The sequence below is a fragment of the Pararge aegeria genome, chromosome 4 (assembly GCF_905163445.1).
Source record: "Pararge aegeria chromosome 4, ilParAegt1.1, whole genome shotgun sequence".
Classification (NCBI taxonomy): Eukaryota; Metazoa; Arthropoda; class Insecta; order Lepidoptera; family Nymphalidae; genus Pararge; species Pararge aegeria.
This window is the reverse complement of record NC_053183.1, coordinates 9416060-9438758: the sequence shown is the minus strand read 5'-3', so window position 1 is coordinate 9438758 and position 22699 is coordinate 9416060. Positions and strand designations below refer to the sequence as shown.

At 35.6% G+C, this 22699-nt stretch overlaps 1 protein-coding gene across 5 annotated transcripts in view; it reads left to right on the top strand.

Moving 5' to 3' along the window:
- The window catches only part of LOC120623219, an 87232-nt gene extending 65430 nt beyond the window's left edge, over positions 1–21802 (top strand). For 4 of the 5 annotated variants that reach the window (XM_039889111.1, XM_039889110.1, XM_039889107.1 and 1 more), the window contains 9 exons: positions 6009–6130; positions 7644–7855; positions 9392–9741; positions 10281–10382; positions 12109–12269; positions 12908–13063; positions 14961–15261; positions 15569–15735; positions 16706–21802. In XM_039889111.1, the coding sequence (XP_039745045.1) occupies positions 6009–6130; positions 7644–7855; positions 9392–9741; positions 10281–10382; positions 12109–12269; positions 12908–13063; positions 14961–15261; positions 15569–15735; positions 16706–16843 (1709 nt within the window). In that variant the 3' untranslated portion in view covers positions 16844–21802. The remainder of the gene's footprint in view (positions 1–6008; positions 6131–7643; positions 7856–9391; positions 9742–10280; positions 10383–12108; positions 12270–12907; positions 13064–14960; positions 15262–15568; positions 15736–16705) is intronic. The other variant, XM_039889108.1, reaches the window with a different exon arrangement.
- Positions 21803–22699: the final 897 nt, after the last annotated feature.

Genomic DNA, 22699 nt, shown 5'->3' with positions numbered 1-22699 from the left:
TTTTAAGTTTTGTGCGTTTTAAGTAATGAAAAGTATAAATTTTTAATTGGCGTAATTTTATTCCAAGACAAGGTTTAAAAATATTTAAGTAAACCTTCATTTAAAAAAAAAAATTACATTTTTTATTCATGGTATTCGCTAATTTGGCGGTAAAGGCTTGATGTATGCAGTTTTTTTGTATGAAATTTTATAAATATAGATAATGTTAAATTTTTGAATTGAAATTTAACTAAGTTAAAGTTTAATTTCACAGCATATCTGTTAAATATTTAAATTATTAATATAAATCTTCTGCTGGTTTGTCGATTAGGCTAAGTTGGCTTGGTCGCTAGGTGGGTCGACAATTATATAGCCACTAACGTCGACTAAGTGTAACCGACAAGACACAAATTTTACAGACGAAAGTTCATTGAAATATTATTAGAAATGTGCTGTTAAATTTAATAAATTAACGTTATATAATCCCGAGCCAATTATACTGTAAAAAAATTTTTCAAAGAGAAGAACTTAAAAACGCATTTTGTTTTTGTCGGATACACTGTTTCTGCGGTAACGGCTCGAAATTTACTCGTTGCAGATTCTTCGTCCGAATTGGAAACACTTCAGAATTACTTATCGACTTATCTGCACCCTTATTTTTACCATCTAGCAATTCGTACAGCAAGAATATCCTTAAAGACAATAGACTTTGGTTTGTTTTTTTCTAAAAAATACATTTTGAAAGCTTTCATTGTTTTAATACTTAGCTGTACCCAAGCCGCCTGTTGTATCCTTATACGTACTTAAAGTATATGTTATATTTTTATTTTCTGAACTTGATGTGGAGTACAAATATAAAATATAAATAATTATAATTTACTTTAAGTGAAATCGTGAAGAAGTCTTGTTGCTTGCGCATTTTTAATGAGAAAATACGATAGACACAGAGTGTAACTTACTACTGCATTACTAAAGAAACACCCTAATAAAATGTATGTGTTGTTTTCCTATCTTATATTTCGATTAGTACGAAGTCATTTATAGACAGATATGTATTCTACATTATTTAGTGAAGCAACAATATCGGTAGTTATCTTGTCCCCATTTCAATATTTTTAAACGCTGCGTTCAAAATCATTGTGAGATCTTGAAAAACTTCGTTCTATTTTCATCGTACGATTTATGTAAATATTCTTATATATATTACACATATAAGAATAAAACGATCACGGTGAGATTCCTTGTACGTTGACAAATAGGCGCGCCACGTTTCCTTATCACCCGGAAGATATCATCGGACGAAGCGGAATTGTTTAGTTACATTTTCTCTATAGTGATATTTAGGGAAAACCAGTATTTCAACATATATGAGTAAAATTCTAAGTATTGCCATCTCAAATTCTAAGTAATTCAAGTAGTCGTTTTTAAAAGAACGTTCCTATGGAGGTGACGACCCATTTTAAGCATTTAAGGTATGCACAGTATTTGTCACAAATGATGACCTTTTCAAATACATAATATAAATAAGTAAATGTTTAGGTTTAGAAGTCAATCTTTAGAAGAATATAAAAACAGAACTTTTGTTCAATACCAGTGTTCAAAAGTAATATTGAAATCATCTTTTAGAAATCTTAATAGAGATATACAATCGTACGTCAAATTTTTGAAATAGATGTAAAGTAATAAGCTATAATTGCACCCAGAATGTATTAATAACTAAACTGTTTATTCCTGTACCGGCAATCAATCGCAAAGTGGCCGCTACGAGCGTGCAAAATACGCACAATTATAGCATGACAGAGCTAATGGGGAACGAATCAATAAGACAATAACTGGTTTATGGGATGGATCATCGCCATGATAATTGTGTGTCATGTCATTGTGGTGGTATAGAAATAACGGAATATTTTAAAATGCGGAATTGGCTAGTTGTCGGACGTAGAGTTGGCTTGGCTGCCGTGGTGCCTTGAAGCCAGTCGGCCGCCGACCGCCCGCCGGGACAGCGCGTAATAACGCGAGTGTCAAGAGTCAAACGCAGCCGCAGCCATGCCGCCCACAACCATGATAGTGCCTTGTGCGTTGCTGTCTTTAAACCTCGTAAACATTATTTTTTTATTAAATTAGTAATAACTAAAAATTTTCATTTAAACGGTACGGTTTATTCACGCAAACAATCCATAATATGAAATACTACGGTGCAAAATGTGTTAGTTCCATTGGGTGACGTGAATATGTTTACTATAAAATCGCGTAGATTAAAAGGCATTTCCTCTACATCTGTGCGAAGGCTAAGGAAGGGATGTTCAGTGCGTTTGTTGACCACGCGTTATGTTTACGTTTTCATTCTGGCAATGAATGTTGATCCCGAATTGGATTGTGTTGGCCACGTTTTTGTGCTCTGAAATGTCAACATTTAACATGTTTCATTGAAACGGTTAGATTTGTTTTCTATTTGTTAACATGGTGTTTCTGTTCTCTATTGTTTTTAATCAAAACATTGCATTTTCTGGAGTAAGCAAACTTATGATTGAACAACTGGCTGGTGATGATTGAATACCTCCTGAGAGTTACCTGCTGCGCTTTTGAACACTTGATTTAGGTTGTTCAAGAATTCGCCGACGTGTCCACAGCCCACGCTAGGTCCATCAATAATTACCATGGGCACCAGGTCGTACAGACCGTTCACCTTTATGGAACACTTTCTAAATTAAGGTGTATCATCATATTAGTCATTCTTATTTATAGCGAACTAAATTTGTATTCGCATGTCTTCCGGTAAAAATGGAATAATGGACTGCCGTGTATATTGGCTCTACATTCAATATTCTCTATCTCTGTTTGCATATAACTTTACATTTGAATCGTTTAACTTAAACAGCATGTGATTTATCTAGACTAGTAGAATATTATTCTGTATTATAAACCACATACTCGTATACACTGGTAGCAAACATTGAAATTAATCAATCAATAAGGTGACCTTATAGCAAAGTAGCGATCTGTTTCAAGCAACCTTCGGGTTGGGCATTTGATAATCTAGTACTTGTTGTATATGTGTGTGTATTTATGCATATTTATTAATATATATTATATTTATGTATATTATATTATTACATTTATTATTTTATTTAATTATTTATGTATATAGTATATATATATATACTATATATATTATTGCGATTTCCCGTCTCTCATTGCCTTATTCCAATAGTTAAGGTAGCCTGGAAGAGATCACTGTTAGTGATAAGGCCGCCTTTGGCATATAATTTATGTTAATGTAAGTGTTCCAGTGTATTTCCTTTATATGCAATAAAGTTGTTTAAATAAATATTAAATGTACGTCAACAAATAGTTATAAATTAACTTTCATTCGTTACAGGTCCAAAGATATATTTACTTTCAATCCATTATCTTAAAGAATGAGGAATTAATTGCTATATTTGTTTAAATCTTTATTGTACTATTTATTATCTTCGCACCATTGCGTGTTCAACCACAGTACAATTGTTAATAATTAACAGTACTTCTTTTGCGTGCTTCAATCATATCTTAGAAATAGGGTCAGAGCATTACACATCATACAAATTTCGTTGCATAGCAACACTGGTTATACTCGTACATATATCCAAAAACGCTTATGAATAATCATGTGCAGATGCAAATGTATCGTGGTCATTGTTGTCTTCCTTTATCTTAGGACTATAAATGGCATTATTCACGGTATTGACGTAGAACTACGTTAGACACGATGCTCGTTGTTAGGTTTAAGAGCGTGGGCTTATGCTCTCGAACACGTGATTAAATCTACTGCATATGTAATACGGAATCGGTTGTCCGATACCACACCTACACCCAATATTAAAACTGCCCAGATATCAAGTTATGATATTCATATCAGTATGGTATTTGTATCATAAATTATATTTACTACTACTTATTCGTACCCTTGAAAATCAACTATTCAATTTGGGCAGTCCTTCTTATTTAAATTGTTTATATATCTTTATAACTACGACATACAATTTTAAAAATATACTCGTATCTCTATATTGGGTAACATAGTTTTTGCCTGCCACTTCCGAGTCGACCATAGAATAAGATTATTGAATAATCATCTCGAAAGGCGAATCTTAAATAGATTTTCTACCGCTATGTACGCCTTACGTTAGTAATAAATAATCAATCTGATACAAAGTCCTCAGTAGATATATTAAATTTAGTATTTCCTTTCCACTCTGTAGATAACGATAGCAATACTTACTTAATTCAATCTGCCATTTGAAAATTTTGAATTTGTTTGATATAAAACGCTGCAAGTTTATAAAATCAATACGTAATCTTCAGAAGATATATAAGTTTTGTTTTGTTTAATGTTGAATTCAATATTAAATCAGATTTTTTTTAATAACATTGATTATATAAATTTCGAACATTTACTGTGGATTATACTATGCAACTTATGTCCGTTTTTGCTGATCGGAATTACACCAGATAAATAATAAAAAAATATACTACGACAATACACACATCGCCATTTAGTCCCAAAGTAAGCGTAGCTTGTGTTAGGGTACTAAGATAACTGATGAATAATTTTTATGCATAATATACATAAATACTTATAATATATAGGTAAACACCCAGACACTAAAAAACATTCATGTTCATCACATAAATATTGTCCAGTTGTGGGAATCGAACCCACGGCCTTGGACTCAGAAAGCAGGGTCGCTGCCCACTGCGCCAATCGGCTGTCAAAACCAGATATAGCAAGGATATGATGTTACGTTTATCGCACCACTAAGGGCGGTAAACTTTTCTCAATAAATTCGCTATCCAAAATAAAACGATATGTTTATAAAACTATTGTGCAAAATTTCATGCTTCTTCAGTATAATACCCAGAGGTATAGGTAACAAGGGCATTATCTCTCAGTTTTTCAGCCAGTCAGTGTTAGTATTTTAGTAGATAGATTTATGTTATTGGTTAAATAGTTCACTAAACATTAATTTTAATGAAAGCTAAAGTAAAGCGTAGAAATAAATATAAAATATTGATGATGTCAGCCTGATAATGTCGTTGACCTTTACCCGAGGGTGACGGAATAAGCGGGATCGTAAATGGCGAATTCACAAAAATAAACGATGAAAGTGTTTGTTTCCTAATACAAACACTTAACTTTGGAATCAGAAATCATTCAGCGAAAATAATATCGCTTTTTAGGAAAGGAGTGACATAATGTTTATCAAATTACTATTGAATGAGATAAGTTTGAATATCGCTGGAGCGGTAATATTATATAATAGATAGCTAAACCAATTAAATCCTCATAATTATAAAGGGATCCGGTAGGTGCAGGCTGGATATGTATAGGAAGGTACGGGACCCACAGTTAATTAAGTCCCGTTAAAAAATTTAATGACATTCCGTCAAGTTAAATGCCAAAAATGAATTGTGAGGATATTGTCCTAGCTGGTATGGTTATTAGTATATAATTTTTTTCATTAATTAATTAATTGTGTAATTACAATTTCTTCAATCTTTATACTCCATGCCGCTTGGTATAGCTATCTGCTTAGATCATCGACAATGTACTCTCTTGAGAGTACCAGACAGATCTTTGACAAAGTACTTTAAATAATGGAGAGTACCAGACAGATCTTCGGCGATGTACTCTCAATTGTAAGTACCAGACAGATCTCCGGAAATGTACTCTCAATTGAGAGAAGTAGTTGTGGAGTATTTGATAATAGTTCTACTAGTAGTAGTAGTTGATAATAAATTAAGTTGAAATTATAAATTGCACCGTACAGATTGTCCTACTTTTCGTGGAGTATAGTAAACTAAGCTTCATGTTAATTGTAGGGTATTACCCTACAATTAACATTGCTGAACCAACCATGGATGAGAATATCATGGAATTCCGCAAAGTAATGCCTGCTTCTGTCCAATATTTAACTAAATATGTTTAGAATTTTAAATCCAAGCGTTTGTAGAGTGGTGTGATAACTAACTAATGTAATGTTGCGCAGGCAGCGAGGCGTCGCCACCTCCTTGCGAAGTGTTTCTGGGCGGATCGTGCAACCCTACTACGTGGAGATCTGACATCGCTATACCTATGCTTGAAAAGATGGGCATCACATATTTCAATCCTGTAAGTATCTAAACAATACGATTTCTTGCCAAATAGGAATATTATTTAGTTGATAACTCAATAATAAAGCCGACATCATTATCACATGAACCGACAGAAATCCATTTTTTTTTTTTTTTAATTCCTCTACAAGTCAGCCCTTGACTGCAACCTCATCTATGATGATGCAGATGAGGTTGCAGTCAAGGGCTAGGATGCTAGCGGGCAAATCTGTCAGTCTGTCTGTAATATTTAACCAATACCACTAATCGAGGTCCCCATTCCAAAAACTTGGAACGTACATCGATCGACCAAGTTATGGGCCAATTCCCATTGCCACCTTAGCTTTGCAACTTACTGCATAGGTGAAGTTAAAGCTTAAAGTAACTTGAAGTAGTCTTTTCTGATTTTAAACCAATAAACAATAAATCAAAAGATTTATTTTACATCCTGCTGATCAAAAAGCGGACATCAAAATAGGAAGTTCTTCCCTTCTCATTTAAATTCTACCATCTTTACGCTATAATACTATTCAAAATCCGAGCTGATTTTTCAAATTCCGTTTGAAATTTTTGTCGATCTTTTTTATATAACTCAAACTCGTGAACATGATATAAAGGGGCACCACATTTTAAAATATACGTATCCAATCTAATGGTGTGATCAGCTTTGCATTTTAGTGCCATAGACCTTTCAATTTGAATATACTAAAATTTCAACACGTCGGCATGATCCTAAATATAGTATGTGACTAATTTACGCATGCAAATTTATAAGATTTTTTTTATTGTATTCTAGAGACATTATTTGTAGGTAGGTGATGCATATAATATTTATGAGCGTATACTGGTGTCATTAATTTGTACAAAAAATGCGACTCATCCATACCTTTATAATACCTGCTGTGACTACTTATTGCGTTACTTTATAATTCCTTAATGTTTAATATTTTTTTTTGGGTTATGTTTATACACCGTTTCGACATGTAGGAACATAGGCCATCGAAGGAGATAATGCGTGTTTCAATGGTAGATTCTGTGTATTCAGTATCACTTACAGTTACCTACGTGATTGCATCAAGTTAAATAGGTTCCGATATAACACGTTTTTCGTAAATTTTTAAAGATAACGATATCGTTTTATTTTGGTCTCATGAGAATTATGTAGAGCATTTACAGATAATGCCTAATTCAATTAGATAATTTTTAAAGAATAAAGCTCAATTCATAAGAGGGCCAAACTAAAAAAGTGAGTTTTAAATGCAACACCATTTTGTTCGCTTTCAATGCACCAATTTTACAATCCAGTCTAAGCGCAAAATTTCTTACGCGGTTTTATTTCTAAAGGTTTGTTTTATACCAAACCAAAAACCAAATACCTATGTATTTAACCTTTGTATTTAGGAATGTTAATTAAACGGTAGAACACAATAACCACATTGGAACTCAATTCAAATGAAATTAAATTTTCGTATTCTGCCAATATAAAAACAGACATTAAATAATGTTTAACTAGTATGTATTTTTTTATATAGCAAGTAGACGACTGGTCGACGGAGTTGATAGAGGTAGAGCATCGGGCAAAGGCTGAAGCGCGGGCGTTGCTATTCGTGTTGGACAGCGAGACGCGAGCGGTTGCCGCTAGCGTGGAAGCGGCACATCTCGCCGCCGCGCCTAGAGACCTCCTGCTGGTGCTGCGACCCTACTCACGCCATCAGACCATTGGATCCGAGACCATCTCAGACCAGTTAGTCTACCTAATTTTTATCCTCACTAGTTCTCATTTATCTATTTTATCTTTACTAATATAGGTTACAATGAAGTACCTATTGAAAAAATTCAATAAAAAGGCATACTCATTAAAATATTCTTTTACCCACAGAATTAAGAGCTTGTGCTCTGAGAAACCGTGTACACGACTAATAATGAAGCATTAAAAAGCATTCCACTTTAGTAGTGTTTCTGTCATTTCATTTAGCGGTTGACAATAGTTGTTTTACCTCTAATGTTTGTTCTTTTGGAAAACATTAAGCATAGAATGAGGAAATTGGGAAAATTTGGTGAGCTAGCAACATTCCGCGGGTGTAAAGTGAGACGTGCGCGGGACGTTTTCACTGTTTTTGGATACAACGCATTGCATGCGATAATGGCTGAATGAGGATTCTATATGTTCTTGATTCTGTGCTTTTACCTACTACAACGGTACATACGGCGATTAGCATAGGGTAACAACAACAGAGAGCAACCAGATTTACGTGATATATTTCGATGGAGACCAGATTGAGCTACTTTTTATTTCGCTATCTCGACCTAAAGTGCAATTCTGTTATTAACTTTTGATGAAATTTTGTATAATGGTTTCTTACATTGCAAAGAACTTAGTGATAATTTTATTGTAGGTGCATAATCGCTAATCTCTAAACTATAGTAAATTGGCAGTTTTAAAAGTAGTGCTATTCAAGCTATAACTACTCGAAAAGAGATTAAGTACAATAGAATTAACACCAATATGTTGCAATGAAAACTCCTGAGTTTGCTCCGGTATAGACACGAAACCTGCGTAAATTAAAAAGTAATAAACAACCTTCCTAACTTATTGTATCTGCAGTTTTGTGATTTTTCTCTTTGATTAACCAGACTGGATAGATTTGAATGTTTTTCGCAAATTAGAGTGAATCAAGCCTTTTAGTGCAGCTATACTGAGCCAGCTCTTTTGACACACATTTAATTTTATTTAAAACAAATTAATGATACAAATGTTACAATTTTACACAAATGTGTGACGATTTTTCTTACATTCTTTCTTTCTGCTATATATAACGCCTGCAATGTTCAAAGATTTTTTTTACTCAATACTCTTACAAACGTCATTGGGACTATTTTAAGAACTTCGATTACATGCGAACGCAATAGGCGAAAGGATGAGACTATTGTTTATTGTGAAGCAATCCCACCTAGACTAATATAAGGCAAAAGACCTTTGTATTATGCAAGATCTCTCATTATTGTGTGTTAATACGTTTTGTATTGTCTTTACACCAACAAATTCTAAATTTGGTTGCTAATTCATATTTTGTTACTAGCTATGCCCTGCGATTTCAGCCACGTTAACTATGGGTCATAGCCTGGTACAATAGCCTATTTTCCCTAAGAAACAGACTATTTGACATATTTAGTATAAACGGCCGGATAGTAGATTCCAACAAACTCAGTTTTAAAAGATTAGTCAAGATTCTTTTGGGAGGCACCGATAACTAATACATATTTGTTTTATTTATTCCAGGGAATACATTGAGCTATCGCGAGCGCGTGCTACTTTACAAGAAGCGGTAGAGAGACGGGGGTTGCCCGCATTTACAGATATCCCCACGGCGTTACGATGCGCACGCACTGTTCTTCGGGGCGCGCGAACGCACCCGCGTCACCCCTTGGGTCACACAATCCTACGGTTAAAACGCGCGTACGATGCGGCAGGCGGCAGAAACGCGCGTTTGACACGCGCAAGAGCCGTCGAAGCACTTAAGGATGCGACGCGGGTACCGCGCGATCTTGCAGAACGTTGTTTACCACCGAATGCGGATACCATCGACTTTGAAACGTTCTGTCGTGTCGCCGAGCTTGCTGCGGATGCAGGTGAGAACTGAGATCACAACCGCTATTATCAACAAATCATCATTTAAAATTAAACGGCTTATGAGTTCAATTATTATATTCTTAATGGTATATAAATTATTTAAAAAAAACACAGTGCCTATTTAACAATTTGAAATTTAAACGACATATAGCCAACAACTGACAGAATAACGATAAGAGATATGTATTGACCTATTCTACGAATAATACTTATATCTCGTAAATAGATTTATAATAACAGTATTATTTCTGTATAACATGTCTTCTATTCGTGCGATCTCAGTTGGGCGTAATTGAAGTAAACTACTACTGACTGCATAGTTACAGTTTTTAGGAATTCAAAAGTACCCTGAGGTTATATGTGGGAAGTTCCCCAGAGAGCCAACTTCAACCAGAATAAGTGCAAACTGTAAAATCGATTTTAGTAATTTATCGACTTGTTTCAAATTCTCCATTCGATTTTCTAAAACACAAATAGGTAGGTTTATTTCAGCTTGTGCTCACATAGTATCGGTTGGTAAAGGTGATATTTGTTAAAGGGCAATCACCGCGCACTCCATCAGGGTCGAGTGTGGCGGCACGCGTTCGTCGCGCGTTTCGCTCGCTCCGTGATTTGCTCACCTCGTCTACCTTGTCCCCCGGTGCGTCATGCACGCCACGCTTAACCGAGCTATAGTTCGTTAACTTCCCACGCTTTACTCAAAATATACCCAAAATATAAAACACTGGAGATTTTAATGTTTTTCTTTATTGAATTCTATTCCTAATTAACCAAGAAAGAGCCTCATTGTTATTCTTCGACGCAAGCTCTTGAATGTTTATCTTCATTACTCCTGGGCATATTTGCTTAAGAAGTTGACGGACTATGATAACCCTAAAGCGTACCGTCACATAATTAATAATGACTTGCTGACTTTGAACATGCATAAGAATGCATTTCTAATATCATTTTTGTTTATTTGCTTATATCAATAGTCTAATCTTTCATCTTATAATCATTATAAAAAATATTCAAAATAACGCTTAGCTTACCATATTAGGAATCTATAATAATATTGTTTCAGTAATAAAAATAGGATGTAATAATAATAAAATGTAATATAACTTTTGCTTTTCCAAATTCATATTCAAGTCCATTACAAGCAGCTGCGAAATATTTGTAACAAAATTTGATCACAGATTGGTTGGAGATGCGACTAAAAATAGCCAATCTAATGCGGATTTTGCCAGTAACTTTCGTTATCGTAAATTAGTTCAAATTTTGGCTTTCACGCGTTATTTTAAATAGCAGGGTGATTTTAAAAGGAAAATTATGAATATTAGGAATTCTCGTAGTGCAGTTAAAGCAGTGCTTTGTCGCATGTTTGGTGCTGATCCTAAATATTATTTTCCTTTGAGAATCATCCCGAGAACGGTGCGCTTAAGGAGATGCCGATATTATGCAGTCATTATTCATAGATACATCGTCCCATTCATAATACGCTTTTATTTTATTTCGTATCGTCATTTTCCCTGGCAGATAAAAATATGAAATTTAATCATTCGGCATAACAGTTGTAAACATTGCTTATCTTATCATTTCTTCGCTCTGAGGAATACAACACTCAGATTTCATTCTGCGAATAGATTCATTTGCGGTGTGATTGTTTTCTGTTTTGCATTTCATTGAAATTTCGCTGTTTGAGCAACCGTTGTTTGGTTTTTCAGTTTGGATTTTTTATTAATCTTTTCGCCTTTTTATCTCCATTCATGTAAATATTTTTCCAGTATTTTATTCGGCTTTTTGCATATCTATAATTTGTCGACCTTTTGAAGTTGTTCATGATAAAGATTTTATATCTTGATTTGATTTCCTTATTATTCGAATCAAGGAGAGCAATTTTCTCAAGGCCTTTCTGGCTAATGTATCGTCGTTTGGTTTATTTCTTCCGTTTTAGGTAAATCGATGTTTTTTTCTATTTCGCAAAAGTCTTGTTAGTGATGTTCTGTTTATGATTGCATTTTGTTGAAAGACAAGACAAACATTCAACTTGATTTCATTTTATCTACGGCAGCCAAACAACTATGGGATGATGTTTACAAATATATATATATATATATATATATATATATATATATTAAATATTTTTTAAGTATTTTTTTACACGAATCTTCTAAAATTCACTTTCACGCACGTTCTTCTCAAATACCGGAACGCCCTCTGATATTTACTTTACAACGCACAATTGCCAAGAGCCCAATATGCCACAAATTTGTCTGATTGTCGTGGACTATAAATTTAGGCCTAATGTGTTTTTTACATCATGATTTAAAAAAAAGTAAGGCGTTACTCTTTTATCAAATATATAATTAAATATATTTTTATAGAATACCAGAACCGCAATGGGACGGAATCTGAAAATAAGGAGTGCGTAGCGGCGAGCGTGGCGGAACGTGTATCTAGCTCACCGCGTGAGCACAACTGCTTGCGAGTGCACAACCCTAGGCTAAGGGCGTACGGACAGAAACTCTCCTTGAAGATACCGAAGGTACGCGTTCCGTTACTCACCTGGTATAATACTTTAAAAATGCAACACTACTGAACTAAACATATGATTCTGCAATTAAAGAATGTTGACTCTAATTCAGATGCTTTTTACAATGGTTTTTGCTACAAAAGGCTTTTGTTTCCGAATTAAAACGTGTTTGTTTGGACGCAGAAAAAAATCTTTTTTGCATTTGATAGCCCAACTTTTGAGGAATTTATAGGATAAGCTATTTTGACGTAGTTGACTAAATCGGATTCAACTCACAGTGAGATAGTTTTGAGACTTTTAGGGCCTTACTTATAAATATGGCGTAATATTTATACAGTGTTCTGGCACACTTTTACTGACAGCACGTTTCAGATGTCATAGCGTGAAAAATACACTGCGACTGTGCAGACGTTATGCCACATAAGGACATAAATGTTTCAAAACTAGCAAATGTGTTTTAGACCGGATCGGGTATCTAAAACATAAACGCACACTAGAGGTAGTAGTAGAGTTTTTTTGCGACATCTCCTTGGTCCGTCAATTATAACTATTAAAACGCTTTCATCCGCTGTTTACAGTGTCAGAAGAGCTGAAAAGTGTATAAAAAGAACAAAAACGACGGGTAGTCTTATATGAAAAAATAATTACAGAATGGTGGTAATAGAAGTGCAGTGGAAGAGGGCACGGCGTCAGGAGGTAGCAGTGGAGATTCAGTTTTCACGCCGGGCACTGAGCGACGGTTAGAGAGGCTACCCGCCATGTTGGGTGCGCCTGTTCACGACGTTTACCTCGGCGGAGCATTCCCCGTAAGTTTTTATTTTAAAACTAGCTGACCCGACAGACGTTGTCATGTCTTAACGATGACTATTTTAATCGAATTGGTATAATTAATAAAAAAAAGTGTAAATAAAGTAGAGTAAGGTTGAAAATACTTGAGGATACTCAAGTATTTCCACCGAAGCACTAGGACGTCCTTAGGGGGTAATGTTTGGCGAGTTAGGATCCTCCGATGATATTTGGGCTTTTGGACATTTTTATCCTTATCCTTGTTTGTCCTTCGTAAAAGTTGTAACTAAACAATAGACTGAGAGTATCATAGGCTACTTTTTATCCCAGAAAAATTTGGGTATTAAATTAAGAAAAAAAGACAAAAAGTAAAAACGGGAATTGTACAAAACCGTAATACAGGCGGACGAAGAACGCGGGCAAGACTGACAAGTTTCTTAGGAACAGCTTGTTTTCTTGGGATAAAAGTAGCCTATATTACTTTCCGACCTTTCAACTAACTCTTAACCAAAAATTAAGTTAATTGGTTGCTAAGTTAGGGCGCGAAGGAAGGACAATCAAACAAATACATTTCCGCATTTATAATAACAGTGTGGACCACCCCTCTGAATATTCTGGTTATCTATTCTTCACGAAAATTTCAGCTGGGTACTGCAGTTCGCATATACATACTGAGAAGTCTCACGAAAATTGCTAATTGTACTGCCAGTATTAACTGTTAACTGTTGTAATACTGTTTATTTTGTCGTCACTGTTAATTAAATAGCTGTACTAACAGCGTTGCGTAACAGTTTAAATTTATTTATTTGTTCACGGAAGCGCTGTTATCTTCTCATTATATTTACCTAGACTGCGATGATGCGAGCCAAATTGAACCTTAATACCGTAATGAAAGGCTTATAACCCAACAAACTAGCCATATCGTAGGTAGATTTTATCCCGCTAAGTTTCGTTCCCGCGGATTTACACATAATAAATAGCTTTACACAAGATAGCCGCTAAAACGATATTGATTAAATTTGTCACAAATAAAGTTGGAATAGTACACATAAAGGAAACTTTTTATAGTGGAAAAATAATAGATTCCCGCTGAGTTTAAAAACTGATATCAAACGCGGATGTAGTCGCGAGCCACAGTTAGTTTGAAACCAAGTTTTACTAGCCGCCTGCTCACAAAACGCGTCATCTATTGACCTACAAACCATGAATGTCAGTTACCATATTAACCTAAAAATTTACGAGAGAATGCCAAAACTTTCACTGATCGTCTGTAACAGTAAGGCAACGTGGTTGTGCGCTACATAAAATGAGTAACTTCGTTCATTCAATAATAATCATAAAATTTCTAACTCTGCATATTATATACTTAGTATATATTTCCGCGTCTGTGTTTATCCGATAACTCTTCCTTAACCGAACAACGAGGTTTGCGCAGACCGTTTATACACGTAATAAAACTTAATTTAGTTTTGTTGTAAATCGCAATAAAATTCGCATTCGCATTCTCATTGCAACCAAGTCGCCAAAAAATGAATTTAAAGACTTACTTACGGCCTTTAAATTTATTATTTTGTGGTTTCACTCTTTTTTTCTAGTTTATACCCGTGCAGAACTATGATAGGTCCTTAGTGTCTGATATTTGTGATGTATGGCAGCTAGAATAAATCTATTTCGATGAAGTTTGCTATACCAAACTATATCTATAGACGTAAAATTCAGTTTTTCACAAAACGTGCGGTAAGCAAAGAATTTTTTACGGGGTAAAAAGTAACCTGTACAAATCCAAGGTATATTCTATCTCCATTTATTTGTGTTTATGTATTTATTTATTTAATTTCACATAGTTTCCAAAGCAGATGTACCGTAAACTATTCAAGCGGACGAAGTATAATATAGGATACTCTTCTTTCCCTGTAGTCAAACAGCAGGCGACCCGAGGAGATTCTCAGACGGGAGGGCTACACGTACGTGATACCGCGCGCAAACGACTACACGCGCATGTTTTCCGCGCCCGCCCGCCGCACGGCACCTGCGCCCGAGTCGCCGTGCCGAGACAAGAAACCCAGGCCCGATACCCACACGCCTTCACCCCCATCGTCACCACTGAACGACGTGGAGCTGAGACAGAGGGCACCGGACTCCGATCGGCCCGTGGACAGGCTTAGCGCTTCGGACTATTATACTGTTTCGGAGGACGTCACGCCGCAGCCCTTCAAAGGTATTTTTTAGTCCCCCCCCATAGTACCAAATTATTATTTATTATTTATGTAAAACAAAGAAATAAATACAAAAAAACATTTTTAATTGTGTTATGATGTCCTAAAATTTAATTATTGTTGCTGCCTCACTAGGAGACCATAATTAACTAAGCATGCAGTTTAGCACGCGTATTTTATGTTGGCATACCCACTAACAAAAACACAAAGTGGCGCTATTTGGGAAGAACTATACTACAGTATTTTCTTTTAACTTGAATAACCTGCATTTTTGAAATTTTGCGCTAACCAATATCGTGTGACCCGCAGGCACGTACGACGAGGAGCAATTGCTGGGATCACGCGTGCTGGTGTTCGCACTAAGTGCAGAGGCGCCGAGCTTTTCGGCAATGGTGCTGGCGGCACATTACATGGGACTGCGCGCGCAGCACACGGTGCTAATCGTGCAACCCATGGACCCCGCTAAGGCGCATCCGGTATGTACCGACACGTATTACTACTCCAGCCAGACACTTTGCATTAGACCAAGAAGTACCGCCTATCGCTTCACACTTTTAAGACATAAAATTGCAACAGAAGAAAACATAGTTCGCATGTCATTTAAACATTCCGGGCACAACTTCACAGGAGACCAATTAGTTTCGGGTCAGGTAACGCCAGCGCAATTGAAGAGGAGACCCAACAGTTTTGGTGATGAGCAATCGACTTTCCATACGTTAATCCGTGCCATGTTTGCAGCACTCGCAAAATAAGTATTCCGACCAGAAATTGCGTTGTGTTCCGCACGGGTATAAAAAACACTTAAGGACCCGTTTGGATCAGATTTCGGCACAATCATGCCTCGTGTGCAGATTGAACTCACTTGTTTTTTGAACCCCGTGCCTGTAGTTGGTTTAGTAGTAGAATAGTGTAGAAACAGCTCGCCTGGGGAAGTACCATAAGCAAGGCAGTAATTGCCTTGCTTATTTCTGCCGTTTAGTCTAAAGGGCGTGGTTGCCGGTAAGATTACAGCCACATGAAGCTAAGCACCATAGTGGAGCCAGTTCCCTATTTAGGTACCAGGGAGCTCTGGCTGTCCAAATAATAGTAGCACTGTAGGAATAAATTACTTTTACTGTAGAAATACTAGGTAACACAGCTCACAAAGGTAATCAGACTAATATAGTAAAATGATTGCTATACGTATGAAGGTAAGACGCGCAATGTCCGTAACATTCGTAAGTAGCCGCTCGGCGCCTTGTTTCCCTCCCGAACCCCGCATGTTGGTAGCGACCGAAGTTACACCGCTGTTCTCGTATTTCCGTCTGCTAGATTTGTATCCAGGCGCGCAATACTGCCCTGAGCACACCAAGTTAAATGTTCAAATTATAAAAAAGTGCATCCCAATTTAACTTAATCTTCTGCGAAATTCGCAATATATATTACGCTTAACTTCCTTTTTCACAGTACAGCGAAGCAGCGGTACGAGATTACAACCGCGGGCGTCACTACTTAACGGACCTAGCCCGGCGCGCCGGAGTGCCCGTCTTCGACTCAGTGGACGACGCCATGGCGTGCGTAGTCGCCCGTCTGCGGCCTACGTAGCGTACACACATTGCACACACACATAGTGCTTTTGGGTTGAAGTCGCACACACACAAGAATAAGTACTTTAACCATGTATTCACTAGTCGGCATTTATTACAAGTTAGTTTAGTTGGATAGGACCAACCTTTACAATACGCGTCATCCGAGTTGACCGGGTAAGTAATTAGTGGCTGAAAAACTAGTTTTTGGGAATTCTATATTCTGAGGTGAGATTTGTAAATGATACTTGCGCGAATGTCTCGATAGAGCCAACTTTATCTCGGTCAAGTTAGACTGAGCGAAGTGTATGACGGAACAAGGAACAAAAATTTATTGATTTAAACCGCAGGAAGAAGACAATAGCTGAAAAGGTATCAATTGAAAACACAAACATAATTTGTGTCCCTCTCCTATCGTAAATCAGCAAATCCTCAGGAGAAGTAAGAGTTATTGTCAAGGTCATCACATCGTTTCACTATATCGTTTACTGGATATAGGTTTTTATGGGGATTTACATTTTGCACGGTCTTGTGCCGCTTGTATTCAGCGGTTCTCTACGACTAGTTTGAACTCTGTCCACCTAGTGAGGGGTTTGTTAACTTTGCCGATAACTCTGGTTCTTTAAAGGATCTTCCCATTCCTGTTTTCATGAAATAAAGATTTTCTCCATGGTATGCAAGCATGTTCAGCCATTAGTCATTCCACGCAATGTTCTTTGTTTGGTCTAAAAATATAGACGAGAAGACGTTCCGAAACATCCCGAACGCTGCACTCCAGAGTTGGATTCGGTTCAACCTCTTTCTCGGAATAGGACTAATCTATCGTGTGGCCTAGATATATACTCGTTTACAATTTCAAGGCCTGGGGTATTTAAGAGTGTCATATATTTACTTGAAAGTGGAGACAGTAGATCCGGATAACGGCCTTGAAAAACTGCCTTACATTGTCATGGCCACAATTCTCTATGGCATTCAAATCGTAGTGCATTTTTATACTTAATATCGACTAACTCAGGAACTAACTCAACGTAAACCCTGCTTAATGTTTAGTATTTGATAACCATCTTATGGTGTTCATCAAACCACTGTTTAATTTACGCCTGAATGTACGCCATTATGAATATTTACAATGATAAAAACACTGTTTTATCAAATTATCCGATTTTTATTTTTTTGTAATAAATGTTAACTAGTGGGTTACGAAGCTCTAAAGTGTACACAATCTCATCACATCACACTCTATTTAATTCCTAGCGACATAGTTTAAGTTAATATAAATCCACAGTTACTGATCGCGCGATCCTTCTAGTACTAACTACACATGAGCTGGATTACATTCGCGGAACCTAATAAATCATTGTACTATAAAAGGTCTTACAATAGCGCAGATTATATTGAAAACAAATCTTTTTAATAAACTTAATTGTCTGGTTTAACGTAGTGTTGTTCTTGGCACTATGTTTGCCTAGGAAAAGGATGGCATATTTTAGGCATTTTAGTTTGTTTAGAGGTTTGTGTTCAACAGAATTTGCACCATGAACGCATCTATTATCGTCGTTACTATGCGAAATCTTTTAAAAAATGTGGGACTAATGTGATATTTGAACACTTTTCCTAATCTACGTTATGAGTTTTGACTTTTCTGAATTTCATCGTTCAAAGGCGCGAAAGAATTCATACTAAAGATGATGACATTTTGTGAAAGATGGCATTAGTAACTAAATGAATAGCACTAATTCTGTTTTACACAATTCTCGAAACTGAATTTACAGGTTTAAAAATATTGCTACCCTTTATTTTTGCATTACATTAGGTTAGGTTTAGTTTAGAGATTTGAACAACAACAGAATCGGCATCTTTAAAGGATTTCATTTAGTAACGGTGTGAAAATTCAAGAATCGATAAATTTAATATTATGATGCCTAAAAACGTAATAAAGGAATTAGCGCTCGCTTCTTCCATATACCTTATGAACTAAAATATAACTCAATTAAACAACTTTTTTAAATGTTAAATATTGTCAGTCAACATGCAGAACGTTTAAGAAGTTTGCGAGACCTTGAGTAAATTAAAACAACGCTTAAAAGGGAAATTCGATGTCACACAAGGAGGCAAAAAAAGTCTGCTTTGAATTCCGACTCATCCTAGTCTTTTCTTAATAAAAGTACAAACCCAAAAGATAAATAATTCGTCGGCAGTGTACCAATAAAGTAATACCTAGAGAAGATAGGTAGTAATTTGTATTGAGCTTTATTTGCAAGAGCATTTTGGAGTTTGGCTTGCTTTTGCATTTTTAGCTCTGGCTCTAGGTACAACAATCGGCGACTTTTTGGGAAAACCCATAGGTACATTTCCAAGATATTCTGGCCTTTTTTTATCGAAAACTATTGTTAGACTGCAATGCAACCAGAAATGTAGGTACCTAAACGATTAGTTGCATTGGAGTTATTTGATTTGTTCAGTGATTGTTGTGAGAAGAGCATTAGCAGTGAATTTCTCACCTATAAACAAACTAATATAGGAAAATGTGAATCTCATGATGCGACCTTCTCAGATTCCTCATACGTAATTCCATAGTAATATCAGAAGCTACGTATAAAGACGTAATAAAGACATCACAATGTATCCGCTATAGGGGTATGCCAAAATCTGGTAAAAAGGTGACTTGATTATCGTTTAGATCCTTGAAGAGTTTTCATACAAAATTCCAGTTAAATAAAAAACATGTAAGAGGGAATCATGAGGCAACTTTGGTTACATAAACTTAAATAGCAAAACCTTTAATTTTAGATTCAGTCATAAGTAGTTAGTGGGATGTTTGGATGCTCGCAATCTTCGACTCGTCTTCGTCCAGTATTACAACACTTTTACATCAAAGTAAATTGGAACCAATGACCAACGTTTTAAAGTTTTGCCCGTTAAGAATTGTTGCGTAACATAAGCTTTAAAACAAGGTTAATAAGGTTTTTTTTACTCTGTTTTTTTCGATACTCGATAGAAAATGGCGAGCGTTTGTCGATAATCAACACACAACCCTTATAGTACTGGAGTAAAACTTGGGTATCTACGCTTTAAGCAAGTCGTCTCACATCGTCGCCGGAAAAGGCGTGTAAGTTATCGCGACAAGGAGTCTCATATACGTGTACTTATTTGTTACAATTTAATTATTTCAACACTTAGTGTAGTAGAAACAAGTCTCTCTTTCTTTGTCACTCTCTAATGTATTATATATTATGAAAGCGTAGCCGCTAATTAGAATGAGAATTGAATTGTCCCAGTAGCGCATAAAGTAGTATTGACTGTATGTTTATTATACAACGCAAAAGAATATACAGAACTCTTACATAACGTGACACGAACTCTTCGGCATCTTGTGTTTCTGGCCACGTAAAACTAGAGAACCTTCAAGGCTAGAGTGATAAGTAATTTTCTAGGCAAGTTCGCTTCAAACTAAGCCCCAAATCCCAAAACCATGCTTGCTTTCTATCAGGCATGATGCGCAAGGCTATCTGATAATTTAAAAAAAAAAAACGCATACGAAATGTCCGTGATTACCTAGTCAACAGACACTTTCGATTTTGAATTCCCATTTCGTTCAAAATATGGTAAAGAGTGTTTTGCGATTTTTATGTTATAGAGAATTAACGCCTCGTTGCACTCAATATGGTTCCTATTTCGATGCATAGGTTGCTCCTAATTAAAATATGTAACGCTCTTAATACATGCCGTAGGACTTTTATTGCCAATCGATTTGCAAGGTGACAAACTATACGATGCAATTTTGAAACGAACAAAAATAATAATCATTAGTTCGTCGCAGTTTTGTTACTGTGTTTTTTCATACTATGTTTTTTTATAAATAATTTATCAAAAAAAATAATTTTAGGAACAGTGTATAATATTTTACTTACCGAAAAAAATAAGCAAGAAGCAATTTTAATTATTTATTTTTTAGCTATGGCTGTTGGAATAATGTATGGATGTATTCAAATGGACATTACTACTACAATTATGGCTACTGTGATGATTCACACAATGCGATTCGACTTAGTATGAAAGGACAGAATGAAAGGTGATGGTAATGCTAAGCGCAAATCTTTGCGGGCAGCACCGTAATTAATGTTTTTTCATACATTTTGTATGTACTATTATAATTATTGTTATCCTTGTCTACTCCGCTATGTTAGTAATAGTGGAGAAGAAAAAGATAGTAATAATTATTATTACTCTACGATCATTATAATGATGCTACATCCATGTATGATGCAGTCATAAAATGTATGGAACGTGAAATAATGCATTATGGTGCAATCCGTTTAAGTGTGTGCGAGCCCTTATATGAGTTCAACAAATCTCTGTGATGAATCCGTTTAGTAAATTTTCAATGCATAAGTAGGTAGATTTTAGCATAAAATAATATAGGATTAATTTAATTACGCAGGCAGAGAATTTGAAATCGCATGTTAACAAGTTTTAATGAATCTTAATATGACAAATGCCACGTGTCAATACACAACGTCGAGCGTGGAATGGGAGCTATCAAAAACAGATATGGATTGGTGGGTCTTTAAGACACTAAGGGCTGCCATTCAAGGCATACAGATATAAATAATCTATTTTATCCAAAATCTTTAGATCGTATAAAATCAGATGAGCTATCCTTGTCAATAGGGTATAGAAAAATATAGCACTAGTCAATGTATATGAAGATTAGAATCAGATTGTTTAATTATCAATTTCTGACCTAAGGGCAAGTGTTCATGTAACTGACATCACAACCGCGTTAGCGTATATCTGTAGTTTTATATGGAGAACCAAACGTCAAAATTTAACAGCTATACGTTATAGCGACCATTAGTTGTAAGTATGGAGGGTAGAGGTAAGGAGAGTCATTTTATATGGGAGAAAAGTTAAAAAAGTGTCCAGTTGTTGCGCTAAATAACAGTTCAAAAATCCTCCACAATGGCGCTGGTGGATACACAGGGTATGGTATGAATGTAGCAATCGTAGATGAATTGAAGTATGCCGAGTTAAAAAATTTAATGTCATTATCGACTAAAGTAGTTAATTATTAAGAATTTCAACAACTTACGTTGTACAAAATATTGTGGTAAATATAACCTTACTTCCTTGTTTATTTTTCAAGACTACTCTAACAATATTTATATTTGGCGCTTCTTTTAAGAGTTACCCTGATGCAAATGTGGCGCCATCCTAATTTAATACATTTTGACGACACTTTTTCATATACACAGATGACTCTCCTTACCTCTACCCTCCATAGTTGTAAGGTAATAAACAAGTTTGTATAATTTCAATTTCGTACACTACTTTAAGAAAAACCTTTTTTCCTCTTTATTTGTTTTAATTTAATTTAAGTAAAATATGTAAGGCCTATTATAATTATGTGTTAAAATAGGCTTGATATTATATTATTCTAACGGACTAATGTTTTTTCCATTGTTGCAATGAAATATTGTTGTTAATCAGCCTCAGTTTTACGTAGTCTCCATTTTGTTTAGGATTATTCAGAAAAGGATTCTTTCTGAACGCTGATTTCAAAAGCATTTATATTTATTCACAACTGGCGTCTTCTGTAGCCTACACTCGATAGCCCTCATTCTTCCGAATAACATCTTTTCAGTGTATTGGCATAGTGCAGTTATATAAAATAGTTTACGAATACGTTAACTACACCAGCCTGCAGGTTTATGTTGTAATTTTATTGACATTTAAGCGATTTAATTGCAACTATCTTATCTCTAACAAACCTGTCATATCGATAATGCCGCAACTTTCATTCAACGTGACGGTTATGTGTGAGATCACAAGCGATTATTGAACTAAATGGGCACTGTGAATGTGAATAACCAAA